General features: G+C 27.6%; 1 protein-coding gene across 1 annotated transcript in view; it reads left to right on the top strand.

The window, feature by feature from the left end:
* LOC138715019 (thrombospondin type-1 domain-containing protein 7B-like) overlaps positions 1 to 5514 on the top strand; it is a 776776-nt gene extending 771262 nt beyond the window's left edge. The window contains exon 31 of the mRNA XM_069847417.1: positions 5493 to 5514. Coding sequence (XP_069703518.1) covers position 5493 — 1 coding nt within the window. The 3' untranslated portion in view covers positions 5494 to 5514. The remainder of the gene's footprint in view (positions 1 to 5492) is intronic.
* The last annotated feature ends 11582 nt before the right edge of the window (positions 5515 to 17096 follow it).

The following is a 17096-nucleotide window of genomic DNA, read 5'->3' as shown; positions in this document are numbered from 1 at the left end:
GCTGAGATTGGATGAAGTAGGCTGTGTTAGTAAAGTTTGTTGCAGTTGATTTTTCTGCTGAGCTTTAGCCTTATGAGCCGCTCCTTGCACATGCTGCTTTAGGTGGCACTTCTTTTCTTGCGAAATCTAAAAATGTAAAGTAAACTGAATTAAAATAAAATCCTAATTGTTGTATTGCCGTATTTCTATCACAAAGTTAGTGGGTTCGAACAATCAAAATGTTAATGACCTGCAAATACTTTAACTATCTGAATTTAAAAGGTTAAAGTGTAGTGGTCTTAAAAAGAATTATACCTCAGGATAGCTCAGTCAATGTATAAATATTATAGGCCTACTCATTAAAATTAATAGAATTTATATATTTCAACTATTGTTACATACCTGTTTGCTACAAATCTTGCAGAATATTATTTTTCCATCATAAGTGAATTCTGAATATTCTGTTAGCCATTGCCGGATCAATGTAGATTTTGCACTTATATTTTTCGGCATTATCGCATTTAACTTCACAGGAAAACGTCCTACCGCTCAAAACTTCTCAACACAAATAAGGTGAGGGAAAGAGCAACTGTTAACGAGCATTCAAATGAACCGTTGTTATTGAGATTCAATTGGACAAAAATACAAAGTTCCACTTATTGTTGCATTTCCTGGTAGTGTTAACACTAGGAGGGCCATTCTTTTAAATATTCTGTAACGGTTTACCCTACTAATTCGCAGTTTTACGACTTTTCATAAATATTTCAAAAACACTCTTTCTCCAAAAATTGTGATTTTATGACACTCTGAAGGGCAGTACAGCTAATCGGTTTCAGACCGAAAACAGTCATTTTTATAGTATAGTATATCTCTGAATCGGTAGCAGCACATGTTGTGATTGTTGCCTGCTTCAAAATTAAGGTTGGTTCTTTGTCGGCATTTATGCCTCCAAACATGTTAAATTCGGTGAAATCTATTGCGAGTGTCGTGAGATTCAAAACATTTTGTTTCCTTTATCAATGGTTTCATGGCCGGTGTGAAGCAAACTGTCCACTTTTTAAATGCCTTAAATTTCGCAGTGAATGCATGTATAAATTATAAAAAGTAAAGAGTAAAATGCGAAACTTTACAGTGAGTTAGGCATTTTTAGGCGAATATTAACAAATTAGGCTCTAATAACCGTTTTAGGGCATTTTAGGGCACTATAAAATTCTTTGAATACCTTTCAATTTCCATGAAACACAAATATTAATAATTATTTTTACTTTTCTCCTAAAGAAACAAAATAGGCATTTGCCCTAGAATCCGATGTCTGCTTATAAATAAAAGATTTTATTTAAAATTAGCATAAGCCTATTCTTAATTAAGACTTTCTGAGTGGTATAAATGAAATTGTGTAATCTGCAGGGAATCTTTAAGAATTTGCGAGATGATTTTTTGAATTTCAAAAGATGGTATTGATAATTGTTTTAAAAAATTATATTTAAATGTTGGTAAAGAACTCCAAGCACCAAAAAATAAACCTGTCACTGACCAATTGAAGAGAGGGATGTTATACTTGTCACTAAGGTAGGGAATACAAGATTCATAAATGACCCTCTTTTCATGATTAACCTGATGATCTTGGTTTAGATCTCTCTCAATGCGTATAGTTGGACCTATGATAATAGCCTTTTGTTGTTGCCTGTTTATTGCTATTATATCCGCTCTTCTGTGAGAGTCATCTTCAGAAATGCAGTGGACCCCTTCATGAACTTCCCAACTCTTGTTCTGAAGAAGACAGGCCATAGCTCCACGGACTCTATGATGCCTGTTGTTACACAATAACTCTCCTTTCCGACAAAAGCCCAACACATGGCCAAGAGTTTCTGTCTCGTTGCAGTCAGGTTGACGGCAACGGGTCGTGCTGAAAGCTCTGCCAGGAACGGAGCGCACTGTAGTAAGGTTGCAGAACATCTTGATTGCATTAATATATTCCGAAGACGACAAATTCTTTTTGGTGCTGACCCATGAATTGGATATTCTTCATAGATGACTACACCTTTCCCCTTATGAGGTAACTGACACCAGAATTCAAACGATCTCTTTCGCAATTCATCACGTAGATGTCTTCCAGTAGTTCGAGGTGTTATGCTGGCTTCAGGAATTTTCAGGCGCTTGAGTATAGTTTTCAGACGTTAAAATGCTGAATATTAGCTTCCCATTCAGGCTTTATAAGTCCTAAGCCACGTAGTTTTTTAGAAGAATATAGCATGTCATTAGGTGTATCATCAGGAAAAGATATCATTTCTTTGACAGCACTTCTAATTACTTTATCTAGATCTTTAAGAAAGCTGTCAGGGAGCTGATCAAGTGGAGCACATTGCAAAGGATAGATGAGCCCAGGCCATATATATTTCTTTCACAATCTTCAATTTCTGATCAGGCTTCAGTAATGGAGTTTGTGTAAGATTGTTAAGATCACATGTTAAATTTGTTACAATTTTCTTTTTATCTAAATATGTTTTGTCGCGAAAATCAACTCCCAGATATCGAATTATTTCAGATTTATCATCAATACTATGTATAGCTGATCCATGAAGTGAAATGAAAGCTCCTTTAATTTTATTAAAATACCTCTTTCGAGAATTATATACTTGCTTTTAATTGTAAGTAAGTAAAATAATATAAATTAAATTAAATTGTAATAAAATAAATTAAATTGAATTACATCAAAATAAACTAAACAATTTAAATTGAATTAACTTAAAAAATAAATTAAAGTAAATTAAAATAAATTAGAATAAATTAAATTTAATGTAATTAATGTAATGTATATTAAAATAAATTAAATTGAATTAAATGAAATTAATTTCAAATAAAATAAAATAATTGGAAATAATATAAATTAAAATAAAAATTCAAATAAAATAAATTAAATTAAAATAAGTAACATAAATTAAATTAAAATAAAATGAATTAAAATAATTAAAGATAAAATAAATTGAAGTCAAACAAAATAAAGTTGTTCCCAGTTCGAGTCTCTGTCTCTCTCTCTTTCTCTCTGTAATCCACTTTAGAAACATGTTATATACTCCTACACAGGAAAAAGTCACATTTAAATCCAAACACTCCAGATAATTGTAACAGGAAAGGATGTGGTAACTCAATAAACAGCAGTGGATTACTTTTGTCTTTCACTGAGATTTGGATTACATATGTAATCCACACAGAATTAGATGAATTGGCTTACATATGTAATCCACATAGAATTGGATTACATATATAATCCACACTAAAAACATATATACCGTATTCACGCTATCATCATCGATAGCGGAGATGTGGTGACTTAATAAATTGCAGTGTGTTTAATAAATATATTATAAATAAATCAAATTATCATAAAATAAGTTAAAATCAAATAAAATTTAATAAATGAAATTAAAATAAAATAAAATGTAGTAAAATAAAACAAATGAAAATAAAATAAAACAAGTCAAATTAAAATAAATTGAAATAAATTACGAAACGTTAAACTAAATAAAATTATATTAAAAGAAACTAAGCTGTATTAAACAAATTAACTTAAAATAAAATAAATTACATTAAATTGAATTAAATAATTTAATGAATTAAAACAACACAAAATATTTTCTTTTGAAAAACTTCTTTTCACAGTTAATTCTGTCTTTTATTCCATTAATTTTTTTTTTCATTTTTTTTTCAGTTCTGTTAATTATTTTATTTCATTTCTTTTTTTTTTTGTTTTCAAAATTTTACACATTTTTTTTTATATTTTTGCTTTTTAATTCTTTTACTTTTCATTTTTTTTCTCTATTTTTGTAATTTTGTTTTTCAATTTTCTTCATATTTTTTCATTTTTTCAAAACTTTTAATTTTTTGTTTCAATAAAAACAATTAATTTTTTGTCATTTTTTAAAATATACATATATTTTTTTTACAGTTTTGAACAATTTTTCGAATTTTTCTTCAAAAAATTCTTTCGTTTTTTTTTTCAATTTTATCAATTTTTTTTAATTTTTCCCAATATTTTTTAATTTTATTTTTCAATTTATCTTCATTTTTTTTCAATCTATCTTTCGAATTTTTCTTTTTTTTATTCTTTTTCAAACTTTTCTTTAATATTTTTTTCAAAAATAAATTTTTCCAAATTTGTTCAATATTTTTTTTCAAGAAATGTTTTTTGGAATCTTTATTGAAATTCTTTTTAAATTTATTTTTTTCAAACAATTTTTTTTTTTTTTAAATTTACAATTTCTTTTTTTTAATTTTTCAATTTTTTTTTTCAAAAAATCTTTGTTTTCAATTTTTTCAATATATTTTTCAAATTTTATTTTAAAAAATTTCAAACTATTTTAAATTCGTTTCAAAAATAAATTTTTTTAATTGAAAATTTGTTTCATTTTCTTTCTTCCAATTCCTTTTTCAATTTTTTTAAGCTCTTTTTGAATTTTATTTTCAATTTTTTTCAATTATCTCTTTCAATTCTTTTTCCAATTTTTTTCCAACGATTTTTTATTTTTTTTTTTTTAATCTTTGTTTTGTAATTTCTTCTTTAAAATTTTTTCCCAAATTTCTTTTTAATTTTGTTTTCGTTTTTTTTAACTTTTTTTTTTAATTTTTTTCGCAAATTTGACACATTTTTTTTCAATACGGGTAATTTTTTATTTTACAATTTTTCAATTTTTTTTTCTTCATTCTTTCCTGATTTTTTTAAATTTTTATTTTATACCAATTTTATATTTATAAAATTAGCGCAGAGCCAATGACTCCAGGACACTGGTGATACTCCAAAATGTTTCATATATTTGTGTAATAATTTCTTTCTAGCTCGGTTTCCCACTAGCAGTAACTGATTCTGACGTTAATCTCGTTTATGTCATATTTATATATTTATACCTCGATATATATTGATTTACTTTGTCTTCAACATTTTCCAGTTTTATTAGATCAAATTTTTTATTGGGTAAAGAACGTGCTTTTAGGAGTAATATTTTATAGACTTTTGAATTTATCTTTAAAAATGGCTGATATATATCGAATTTAGCGAATTAATGTGTCCTGAGAGTTGTTTCCAAAATTTGTGTCTCAAAAATGTTTTTTAAAATTAATCTCGGATTTAAGTTCTTTTAGCAGTGATATATCTACATACTAGAAATGAAAAACTATGTGCATCAAATTAGGAAAAAAAAAAAAAAAATGAAAATATGCCACCATCTTCCCTTACACTTTAGGAATTTTATTATCTTCATGTGAGGTCCAGAAAAATATTTACTGAAGATAGTAATTAGTTTTAAACAAAAATTTTAACATCGTTTTCTAGGCACTGTTAAAAAAATAAATAAAACATATTGTGCACATGTATTTTATAAATATATAATTGATGTAACATTTTCAAGAAGATAGAATGAAAATTGTAGAAATTACAAAACTCAGTAACACATCACGTTAATCTGCAATTAATAAAAGCTGAGACCCAGTTTTACCTTGCCCACTATTTCTCTTTGCAGAGAGCAGAGTATCTTCCTAGTGAAAAATGCGACGATGCTGAAGACAGATTTCAGCTAAAGAGCGCAGCTTGTGAGTAATCATGAATTCAGAGTGAACAGAATTAATTTTGTATGAATTATTTAATGTAGTTCTGTAATAAATATATATAATAAATAGTTTTATTTGTATTGAGATTGTAGTATTATTATAGTAGTAGTGATTTATTGCCTCGAACCATGTCCCACTTTTCTCCAAAATGAAGTAAAAATGAATATGTTAAATTTAAAAGATGTAGGCTATATCTAACAATTAACCAGCCAGAGTTTTGCAATGTCGAATGTCCATTCCTGACTTTCTTCACGAGACAAATCGTAGATCCCATTTTCTATATTTCCAGTAATGAATGATTTACATGACATCGAACGAATAAAACAGATCTATTGTTTGTCAACTGAAACGTCTGTAAGCCAGTTTCTTGAATATCATCGGCCTCTGATCACAACATTAGGAAAGAAAATGTACCAAGGCTAGATAAAACGAGTGTCCATAAATCATAAGGGCAGAGAATGCAAAAAATCTTGCAGAATTGGATTTTTCCGAAATAATTTTTCTATTAAAGTGAAACGTATATCTTTCACTGTTATAAATTTAGTAAAATTCAGAATTTGATTTTTATATAACCTGATTAATTTTGTATAGCAATTTGGTGTAGTGATTAGAGAATACTTCTAGATTATTACACAATTTTCAGAATCCAAAAACACTTTTACTGTTAAGCTTCATATTTTTTAATTGGGACGTGCAGTTCGTTTAGGGAGAATTAGTTTCTCAGATATCTCGTACAATTTTGAATATGTTTATTGCTTTCTTCTGAATTTTATTCATAATGACTGTGTTAACACACTTTAGCACTGATTTATTATCTGAAGTTCTTTTTCCATTAATAATTCTTTATATAGAAAATTAAATGTCATAATTCATGATAAAAAAATCCACAGTGGTAGTAGTGGTGGTGGTAGCGGTAGTATCATTCTTAATAATTTTATTCAATAATCGACAGTCATAGTTGAAAGAGATGCAAGGAGATCAAAAGAAGAAATAAGTTATGATGATGGATATTTGGACAGTCAGAGAGGGAGGAAAGCAGAGAAAGAGGAAGGTAGTATTTATAAAGTAAAGTAAAACTTAATTACTCACAATATTATGCAAAATAAGGTTGTTTTATTTCACTTAGTTCAGTTTGAGTTTATTGCAATGTAAGTTACATTGGATATGATTGTACGACTATGATCTTCACTTGGACGGCGCCATACCTATTCTTTGGTTCTGCAAATCGAAAGCAATGTAGAATTTTTCAAGAAAAAGTATTCCCAGAGACCATACGTCTTCCTGTCGACAGACTCCAAATCGTAAGACATATTTTATTAGTTGACTCTTTGTTGGAGTTAGGTGGTGTCTGCAACGATGCAAAAATATTATTAACAAAATAATGTTTGGTTCCACAAATAAAACGAGTTAGAAAGTCAATTTTCCATTCATTTATTTCTACATCCTGCTCCTTTTTTCTGTTTTACCATTCATCCATCGATTCATTCACCATATGAACATATGCCCTATTCTTACGGTTTCGGAGAAAAACTAATGGAAACAATGACGAACGGGAAAAGAGCAGGTGATACTTACAAATGGCTTTTAAGGAACCCGAAGGTTCATTGCCACCCTCACATAAGCCCGCCATCGGTCCCTATCCTGTGCAAGATTAATCCAGTCTCTATCATCACACCCCACCTCCCTCAAATCCATTTTAATATTATCCTCCCATCTACGTCTCGGCCTCCCTAAAGGTCTTTTTCCCTCCGGTCTCCCAACTAACACTCTATATGCATTTCTGGATTCGCCCATACGCCTCATAGAAGCTATCCTTTATATGGTCGTCTTTCTCTTCTGTAGGGGCGTGAGCATTTATAACTATGATGTCGCACCATCTACCCTTAAATACTAAATATGATAACCTGTCACTGATAAAGTCGACCTTTTTTATTGCTGATTTTATTCTTTTATGAACAAAGAATCCTGTTCCTAATTGGTGATTATTGTTTCCTTCCCCATAATACAACAAGTAATCTCCTATTTGTGATATGCCATTCCCATCTAACCTAACCTCTTGTACTCCCACGAAGTCTATTCTATATCTAGCTAGTTCTTTTGCTACTAATGTTACCCCTCCTGTTCTATAAAGACTAGTTACGTTCCAAGTGCCAAATCTCAAAACCTTATTCCTTTGCTGTGGTCGTGCCAGAGAATCAGTCCTATTCCGAGGCTTATTGTAGGGATTCGTAACAAGCTGTTTTTTACGGTGATGGGTTGTTAGCCCTTCGCCCAACCCCCAAGCTGGAGGACCACCCCTTATCGGCTGTCCACGACTGCTTATTCAATATATTCGCAGCTACCCTCCATATCTGGAGGCCGTCTCCTCTATCCGCAACCTGAGGACGCGCCATGCCGTGGTGATAGGGACCCACCGATAGTAAATTTAAACATTTTTCCGTATGTTCTATTTAATTGTGTACTTTTCTTTACAGAATATATTTAAAAAATCCATCATCAATTTCAATGCACTTTGCAGCTCTTGCAGCTACTGTGTTGCTGATCTGAACTGATTCGGACATTTCTTTACTTGAGCACAAGCATGTAAAATGCGAGCGAGAAATTCCTCCCTTGTTTTCACTTTGAGCTTGTAGACTTCGCTCTTAAGGCAACTCCACATACAGTAATCCAATGGAGTAAGGTCAGGTGACCTCGATGGCTAAGAAATGACTCCACCGCGTCCAAGCCAACGCCCTGGATACGTTTAATTGATCCTACTACAGCCTAATGTCGTTTTGGTTGCTTTCGCTGATGTAGGACATGAGACCGATGAGACTGACGCCCGTGATTTTCAAACAGCAGTATGTCAGATACTGTTAAGAACAGGACATATGTTCATATAAACATATTTGTTCATAATCACCAATATTATCGCCCCTCACAACATGTACCTTTTCTCCTGACTCACACTTTATTTATATACATATTTTTAGGAACACTATTACATAAAAATCTTGATTCTAGAAATAAGCTTATGTTGAGATAATAAAACTCACCTGCATGATGTAGTTATTTGAATTTAGAGTCAAACTGCTGTTTCCGCACACAAATGTAATGTTTGGTAACAGAGACACTACATCACAGTCCACCTGAAACAATAAGATAAACAGAAGGTAGGAAAGAGGCACTTCATTATTTATTATTAAACCCATTGATTATTTATATAATTTTATCAGTCCAATGTGGCATTTTCACAGTGAAACTCAACATAATATATTTAATTCCATTTAATTTAATTTATTTTAATGTTATTTAATTTATTTAAATTAATGTATTTTATTTTATTTGTTCTCACTACACATACGGCGGAGTTATGGGATCGAGAATGTTGGCGGAATAGAGGTTTATAGCCTTGGTATTTTTTTCTCGAAAATCAGCTTGTGTTGGGGAGTCGCAATTTGTTGCTATCGTGTCCGAAGTCAAGGGGGAATACATCACCGCATCCCGTTCCTCGATATCACCATTATTTCCTGAGATTAGGCACTGAAACATTTTAGGTACTCAGAAAAAAGGTCTACAAAAGAAGTGCAAAGGATTTGCTCGATTTTATTGGTGATTACCAGTAAACATGCGGGGATGCTACAGTGAAAAGGGGGGTCTCTCAGCCCCTTCATTCTCCTTGAGTAGTCACACACTTTCTTGTTTTTTTTTTTTATTTTTTAATTCAATTAAAATAATTCAGATTGAATTAAATCATATTAAAATACAATAAAATAAATTAAATTAAATTAATTGAAATACGAATTGAAATAAAATAAATTAAATTCAAGTACATTAAAATAAATAAAAACGAAAAAGTAAATTAAAATAAATAAAATTAAAATAATTAAATTCAAGCAATTGAAATTTAAATAAATTGATATTAAATTCATATAAACTAAAATAAAATAAATTAAAATGAAATAAAATATACTTACTTACTTATTGGCTTTTAAGGAACCCAGGGGTTCATTGCCGTCCTCACATAAGCCCGCCATTGATCCCTATCCTGAGCAAGATTAATCCAATCTCTACCATCATATCCCAACTCCCTCAAATCCATTTTAATAGAAATGAAATATATTAAGTAAAAACAAAATTAATTGAAATAATATAAATTATAATGTAATGATGTAAAATAGAATAAATTAAATTAAAATAAATACGTTAAATATAAATTAAAACAAATTACAACAACAACAACAAATTCCACAATTTGGGACATCTGGCCGAAATCTACGGCTGACCACTAGGATCCAGAATACAAAGCAGAGGTTAAATGAAAAATACAATATGATTGCGGAGAGAATACAGAACAATGATAAATTTAAAAATAAAGTATAATTTGATTTCGGAGAAACATGAGATGAAAATACATTGAAGAGTAATGAAATGAAGTGAAAAAAAAATTACATAGTATTATACAAGTGATTGTGAAAATGGATAATGAATCACTCAATACCATTAGACAAATTTTGTTAATGTCCTCATTTGAAAATTTAAGAGAAAGGAGAATGGTTTCGGTTAACTTGAATGAAGTTCCCCTAGCGCCAAAAAGAAGTCCTTTCATTTCCCATGTATTAATATTCATTTTGTATCTCTCACTGAAGTGAGGAATACATGGGTTGTAAATAGACTTCTTTTCATCGTTAACATTATTGGCTTGTTAAATTAAAAAATTAAATTAAATTAAAAAAAATAATATTATATAAAGTAAATTAAATTGAAATAGAACAAATTAAAATTAAAAAATGAAATAATTTAAATTTATATAAAATAAAATATAATAATTTTAATTAAACTGAATTAAAATAAAATATATTAAATTAAAACAATATGAATTAAAAAATAAATTAAAATATATTAAATTGAAATAAATTAGATTAAAATAAAATTAATTAAATTAAGAGACTTAAAATTAAATGTATTAAATGCAAGGAAAAATTACAAAAATACATTAAAATAAATTAAATTAAATTGAATTAAACCTAAATTAAATTAAATTAAATTAAAATAATCCAAATTACATTAAATTGAAATACATTAAATTGAATTAAATTAAAATAAATTTAATGAACCGTATGAAATGAAATTAAAACAAATTAAATAAAAATAAAAATAATTGCGATAAAATAAATTAAAATAAATTAAAGTAGATTAAGCTAAAATAAAATAAAATTTAGGAAATTAAAATAAAATAATACATATTGAATAAAAAATAAAATAAATGAAAGTAAAATAAATAAAAATGAAGTAAATTAAATTAAATTAAATTAAATTAAATTAAATTAAATTCATATAATTTAAAATAACATAAATTGAAATATTTCACTCCTAGTCACTTTCAATTCACTAGTTACTCCCTATTAACTCCTAGTCACTCCCAAATTCACTACTAGTCTATCCGAAATCCACTCCTAGTCACTCCCAAATCAACTTCTTGTCACTCACAAATTCAGTCCTAATCACTGCCAAATTCACTCATAGTCACTCCCAGATTCACACAGTCACTTCCAAAATCATTCCTAATAACTTTGAATTCACTACTAGCCACACCATATTCACTACTAATCACTCCCAAATTCACTCAGTCACACAAAACTCACTCATAGTCACTCCGAAATCGACTACTAGTCACTCCGATATTCACTCCCAAATGCAACCTTAGTCATCCCTAATTCACTCCTAGTCATTCCCAAATACACGCCTAGCCACTCAAAAATTCACTCTTGTCACTCCCAAATCCTCTCCTAGTCGCTCCAAAATTCACTCTTAATGACTCCCAAATTCACTCCTAGCCACTTCCAAATTCACTCCTAGTCACTCCCAAATCCATTCCTAGTCACTCCGAAATTCACTCCTAGCCGCTCACACATTCGCTGTTAGTCACTCTCAAATTTACTCATTGTTACTCCCAAATTCACTCCTATTCACTCCTAATCACTGTAAAATTCACTCTTAGACACTCCCAAATACACTCCTAATCACTCCCAATTTCACTCCTAGGCACTCCCAAATACGCTCAAAGCCACTCCCAATTCACTCCTAGCCACTACGAAATTCACTCCTAAATAATTCTTAGTCACTCGCAGTCCAATACTAGTCACTCACAATTCACTATTAATCAATAAAAAAATGAATAATTAAAATTAAATAAAATTAAATGTAAATAAATAAATAAATTAAATAAATTTAAATATAAATAAATAGGTTAAATAAACTATAGTATCAATAAATAAATACAATTAAGTAAAATTAAATATAAATAAATAATTAAAACGAAATAAAATTAAATATAAATAACTTAAATGAAATTAAATATAAAAAATTGAATAAAAGTAAATATAAATAAATAAATAAAATATTTAATTGATACATTAATTAAATATAATTAAATACAAATAAATAAGTAAAATAAAAAATACTAAATAAATATAATTAAATAAAATTAAATATAAATAAATAAATAAAATTTAAAAAATGTAAATATAAATAAAATTATATAAAATTAAATATAAATGAATAAATAAAGTTAGGTAAAAATAAATGAATAAAATTAAACATAAATAAATAAAACTAAATAAAATTAAATATAAATAAATAAATGTATTCAATAGAATTAAATATAAACAAATAAATAAATGATTAAATAAACAAAATAAAATTAAATATTAATTAATTACATAAAATTAAATATACATAAATAAATCAATTACATTAAAATAAATAAAAATAAATAAATTAATTAACTAAGTAAAATGAAATATAAATAAATTAATTTAGAGTAAATATAAATTAATAAATTATTCAATTAAATATTAATAAATTAAAGAAATTAAATAAAATTAAATAACGATAAATAAATAAATAAATAAATAAATAAATAAATAAATTCAATTAAATTAAATATAAATAAATAGATAGTGAAAATTAAATGTACATAAATAAATAAATAAATTGAATGAAATTAAATATAAATAAATAGATAAATGAAATTAAATGTAACTAAATAAATAAAATAAAATGAAATATCAATAAATGATTAAATACATTCAAATAAATTAAATGTGCTCATCTTTTAGACAATTATATCTTTGTCCCATTTGCTGTGGAGACCTTCGGTCCTTGGAGTCATGACGCTAAAGTTTTGGTTTCTCAAATCGGCCAAATTTTGATCTCCATTACTGGTGATCGTCGTTGCACTACTTATTTGCGTCAACGCTTAAGTATTGATATTCAACGTGGAAATGCAATGAGCGTTTTGGGTACTCTTCCAGAGTCCAGCCCTTTGGACGAACTTTTTCTCCTGTAAAATTATTTATCTCTCTGTAAATGTTTATATTTAGTTTTTATATATGTGTAATTGTAACAATAAAAAATTAAATTAAATTAAATATCAATAAATAATTAAACAAAAGCAATTAAACTAAAATAAATAAATAAATAATAAAATTAAATATGAATAACAAAATAAATAGATAAATAAAGATAAATATAAATAGATAAATTAATAAAATAAAATTAAATACAGTGTTAATAAATGATTTAAAAATTCAATTCAATTAAATATAAGTAAATAAAATTAAATACGAATATATAAATAATTAAATTAAATTAAATATAAATAAGTAAATAAATAAAATAAAATATAAATAAGTAAATAAATAAAATAAAATATAAATAAATTGAGTAATTAATCAATTAATTAAATAAAATTAAATATAAACAAATAAACAGAATTAAATTAAATATAAATAAATAAAATAAAATTGAATATAAATAACTAAATACAATTAAATAAAATAAGTAAATAATAAAATGAAATATATATAAATAAATCAAATTGAATGTAAATATGTAAATAAATAAATAATTTAAATATTAATAAATTAACTAAATAAAATAAAATAAAATATCAATAAATAAGTGAAATTAAATATAAACAAATAAATAAATTAAATAAAATGAAATATAAATAAAGCAATTAATTAATTATATAAAATGAAATATAAATAAATAAATAAATAAATAAATAAAGTGAAATAAATTTAAATGTAATTAAATAAAATTAAAAATAAATAAACCAATTATTTAATTAAATAAAATGTAATATAAATAAATAAATAAAATTAAATAAAATGAAATATAATTAAATAAAAATAAATTAATTGATTACATATTAATGAATTAAAGAAATTATACAATATTAAATAACGATAAATATGTAAATAAATTTAATTACATTAAATATAAATAAATATATAAATAAAATTAAATATAAATAAATAATTTAATAAAATATTTTTAACAGTCTGCATGCTCCATTACTGTGGAGTAATACTACATGCATTGTTTAACCTTAAACTATGTTCATATAATCTATATATATAATTTGAACTGGTAATGGAAATTACGGGAAAACGGCTGGACGGATTTTAATAAATGACCCCTCATTTTGAAGCTTGGAACTCAAAGTTTTTCGGAAAAATAGTAGTTTTCAGTGAAATATCAATTTTTAAACATAATTTTCGTATTTTCCAAAATTCATGTCGTCAGCTTTGAGCAAAGACGTTATAATAGTATACTAGACTCACACAGAGCGCTGGTGTGCTGTCCAAAATTGAAACCAGTCTGCGCATGTTTACGCCGCCATGCTACTGGTAGAAATAGAGCGGTAAACACGATTGTCATACTTGTCCTTTGTTTTGTCTCGGGTGTTTTTAGTGAACAGTGTGAAAGTAATGGCAATAGAATTTTGAAAGATGATATATTATCGCCGCGGACTCATGCTTAACATGTCGGCATCATACAATAACCTCGGTTTTAGTCCACGTGGATTAGACAAGTAAGTGTCATTTAATAATGGAAGAAATTGAAAACAATAATACAATTAAATTTGAAAGACCTGCCGAATGTTAGTGCATGAGGCCGCTCAAAGACCTGCCGAATGTTAACCATGAGAGCGTGGCGATAATACCATCCCTGTTTAATTTTCCAAGCCATTTGCAAAAGGTACGATATAATATTATCTCTGTTGTTACAATATTAATATAATTCAAATCAATCAGTAGTTTACGACAATAAAGAATACTTATCAGACTGTAGAGAAATCACACTGAGTGAATTATTTAGACTTACACATCATATGTTAAAACATTAGTGGAAAGATAAATTTTTGTTTTTATTATGTAAATGAATTTATCTGCAAGATTATAAACTTTCATTCAAGATCCATATATGGATAAATAAATATACAGATAATAAATAAATAAATAAGTAAATAGCTATAATAGCTAAGCCTTCTTTGCGAACTTATGATTCAGAGTTCACCTATAAATAACTATTTTACATTTTGCCGGACATATATTTTATTAACAAAAGCAAGGAATGGCATCTTATTGATATTACATATGTGCAAAAAAGTTATGTACCATCACTCCGCAAGCAATGATAATATATCTATTTTATTTATTTAAAATAAAAATACAATATGTAAAAAATCCACACATAAAAAATGTGGTTTTTTATCTTGCATAAAGTGATTGTTTAGTTTTTAGGTCTTCAAATTACCCATTGTTTGCAATGTATTAGGTACCGATACTTTTTATAATTGATAGCATTCCCTTTATTAATTGAAGGTTTTTTAAAATGATTTATTGATCGATCAGCGCATTTAGCGCTATACAGATCAATTGAAGAATGAATTAAATGTAATTTGGCTACTTTTGCGCATTATATTTTGCCAGATTACCTATGTCCTGTGGTCTAGAAGTATCGGTAATATAATTTTCGATTCTTTAAAACTTAACAACAAGTCTATACTGATTATCACATATTTATTTCACTTAAGAATTTGATTATAATAAGAACTTGTGCAATCAAGGTGCATATATTTATGTCTTGTGATCTAAGAGTAATGTATGTTAATATAATTTTAGATTCTCTGAAACCTAACAATTTGCTGATTATCGTAAAATTATACAAGCTATAATGTGTATTGTGTAGGCCTATTTATGGATGTATGAGTAGGCCTATGTTTTCTATAAATTGCTGCGTACGTATTTTCTTTTCTTTAATGTTCTAACGCATATCAATGAAACTTTGAATATGTTTATTTCGTCCTAATTTTACGTTAAATGTCGAAAATGGCCATAATCTGTCAATTTTAGATCATCACAGCGTTAATTTGGGTGATTTACGTATTGCTATTATGCGTCTGCTCTCCAACAATATGGGGGCAAGCGCAGCGTTCAATTTGCCCCGGTTTCCTCGTTTCGCGCAGCCGAGACTGTAGGGGCTTGGTTTTGAGCAAAGACGTTGTAGTTATATATCTAGACACACAATTGGCGCTGGTGTCGTGTACTTTCCAGAGTCTGTATATGTTGAATAGCTTTTAATATGACTAGTTGTTCAGCCTGATTGTAGGAACATTTGCCATTCAGCCTGTATTTTAGCGCTTCCTCCAGGTTGCCTTCTTTGAATATAGCTATTCCTGCTCCAACACTGAGTTCACCTTTGCTCCCATCTGTGAAGATTTTAATTATATTATATTCGATGTCCTCTTTTCCTTCTCTGATTTTTACGTGGTCAGCTGGATACTGCCAATGTTTTAACTCCATATCATGGTCAATCTGATTCCTGTTCTCGTGGTCATGTTGGTTTCTGCTTCTTTTGACAACTCGGTAATACTCTACTGTCTCCTCTATTTGGATGTTTATTGGGATTATTCCCGTAATCACGCACAATGCATCATTGGATACAGTTCGGTATGCCTTCGCTATTTTTATATTTATGAGTCTTTGTATTCTAATAATATTAGTTTTATAGAATTTATTGTCTATTATTCTTTTGCACACTGCGGCTCCATATAAAATTAGTGGCAATATTCCTCCTTTGTAAATAGTTTTCAGGGCTTCGTGCTTTAAACCCCATGTTAGTTTAGATGTTTTTGAGAGGGTGAATATTAATTTTTTACACTTTTTTGCTACATAATTGATATGGTCTCTAAAGGTTAGTTTATTATCAAATATTATTCCCAGATATTTTATGGCGTTGACTTGCTCTAGAGGTTTGTAATTAAGATAAATCTGTATATCCTTCCTTTCTCTTCGTTTCCTTCTGGACAGCAGCATTACCTTATATTTACATTCATTGAACCTTAGTTTATTGTTATTTGCCCAATTTTTTATTTTGTTCATTTCTATATTCATATAGTTTTCAGCTTCTGGAATGGATTCTCCTTAGGTCAATATTAATAGGTCGTCGGCAAAGGCTATTGCTTTTGAATGTGTTGTGAACTTTAGGCTGAGTAGTGAATTATAAAGCAGATTCCAAAACCCAGACCCGCAACTTGATCCTTGGAATAAATGATTAAATAAATTCAATTAAATTAAATATAAATAAATTAAATTGAATTAAATATAAATAATTAAATAAACAAAATAAAATAAAATATAAATAAATTAATTAATTAATTAAATAAAATTAAATATAAATAA

Source organism: Periplaneta americana, chromosome 15 (genome assembly GCF_040183065.1).
Source record: "Periplaneta americana isolate PAMFEO1 chromosome 15, P.americana_PAMFEO1_priV1, whole genome shotgun sequence".
NCBI lineage: Eukaryota > Metazoa > Arthropoda > Insecta > Blattodea > Blattidae > Periplaneta > Periplaneta americana.
This window is presented reverse-complemented; position numbering and strand designations above follow the sequence as displayed.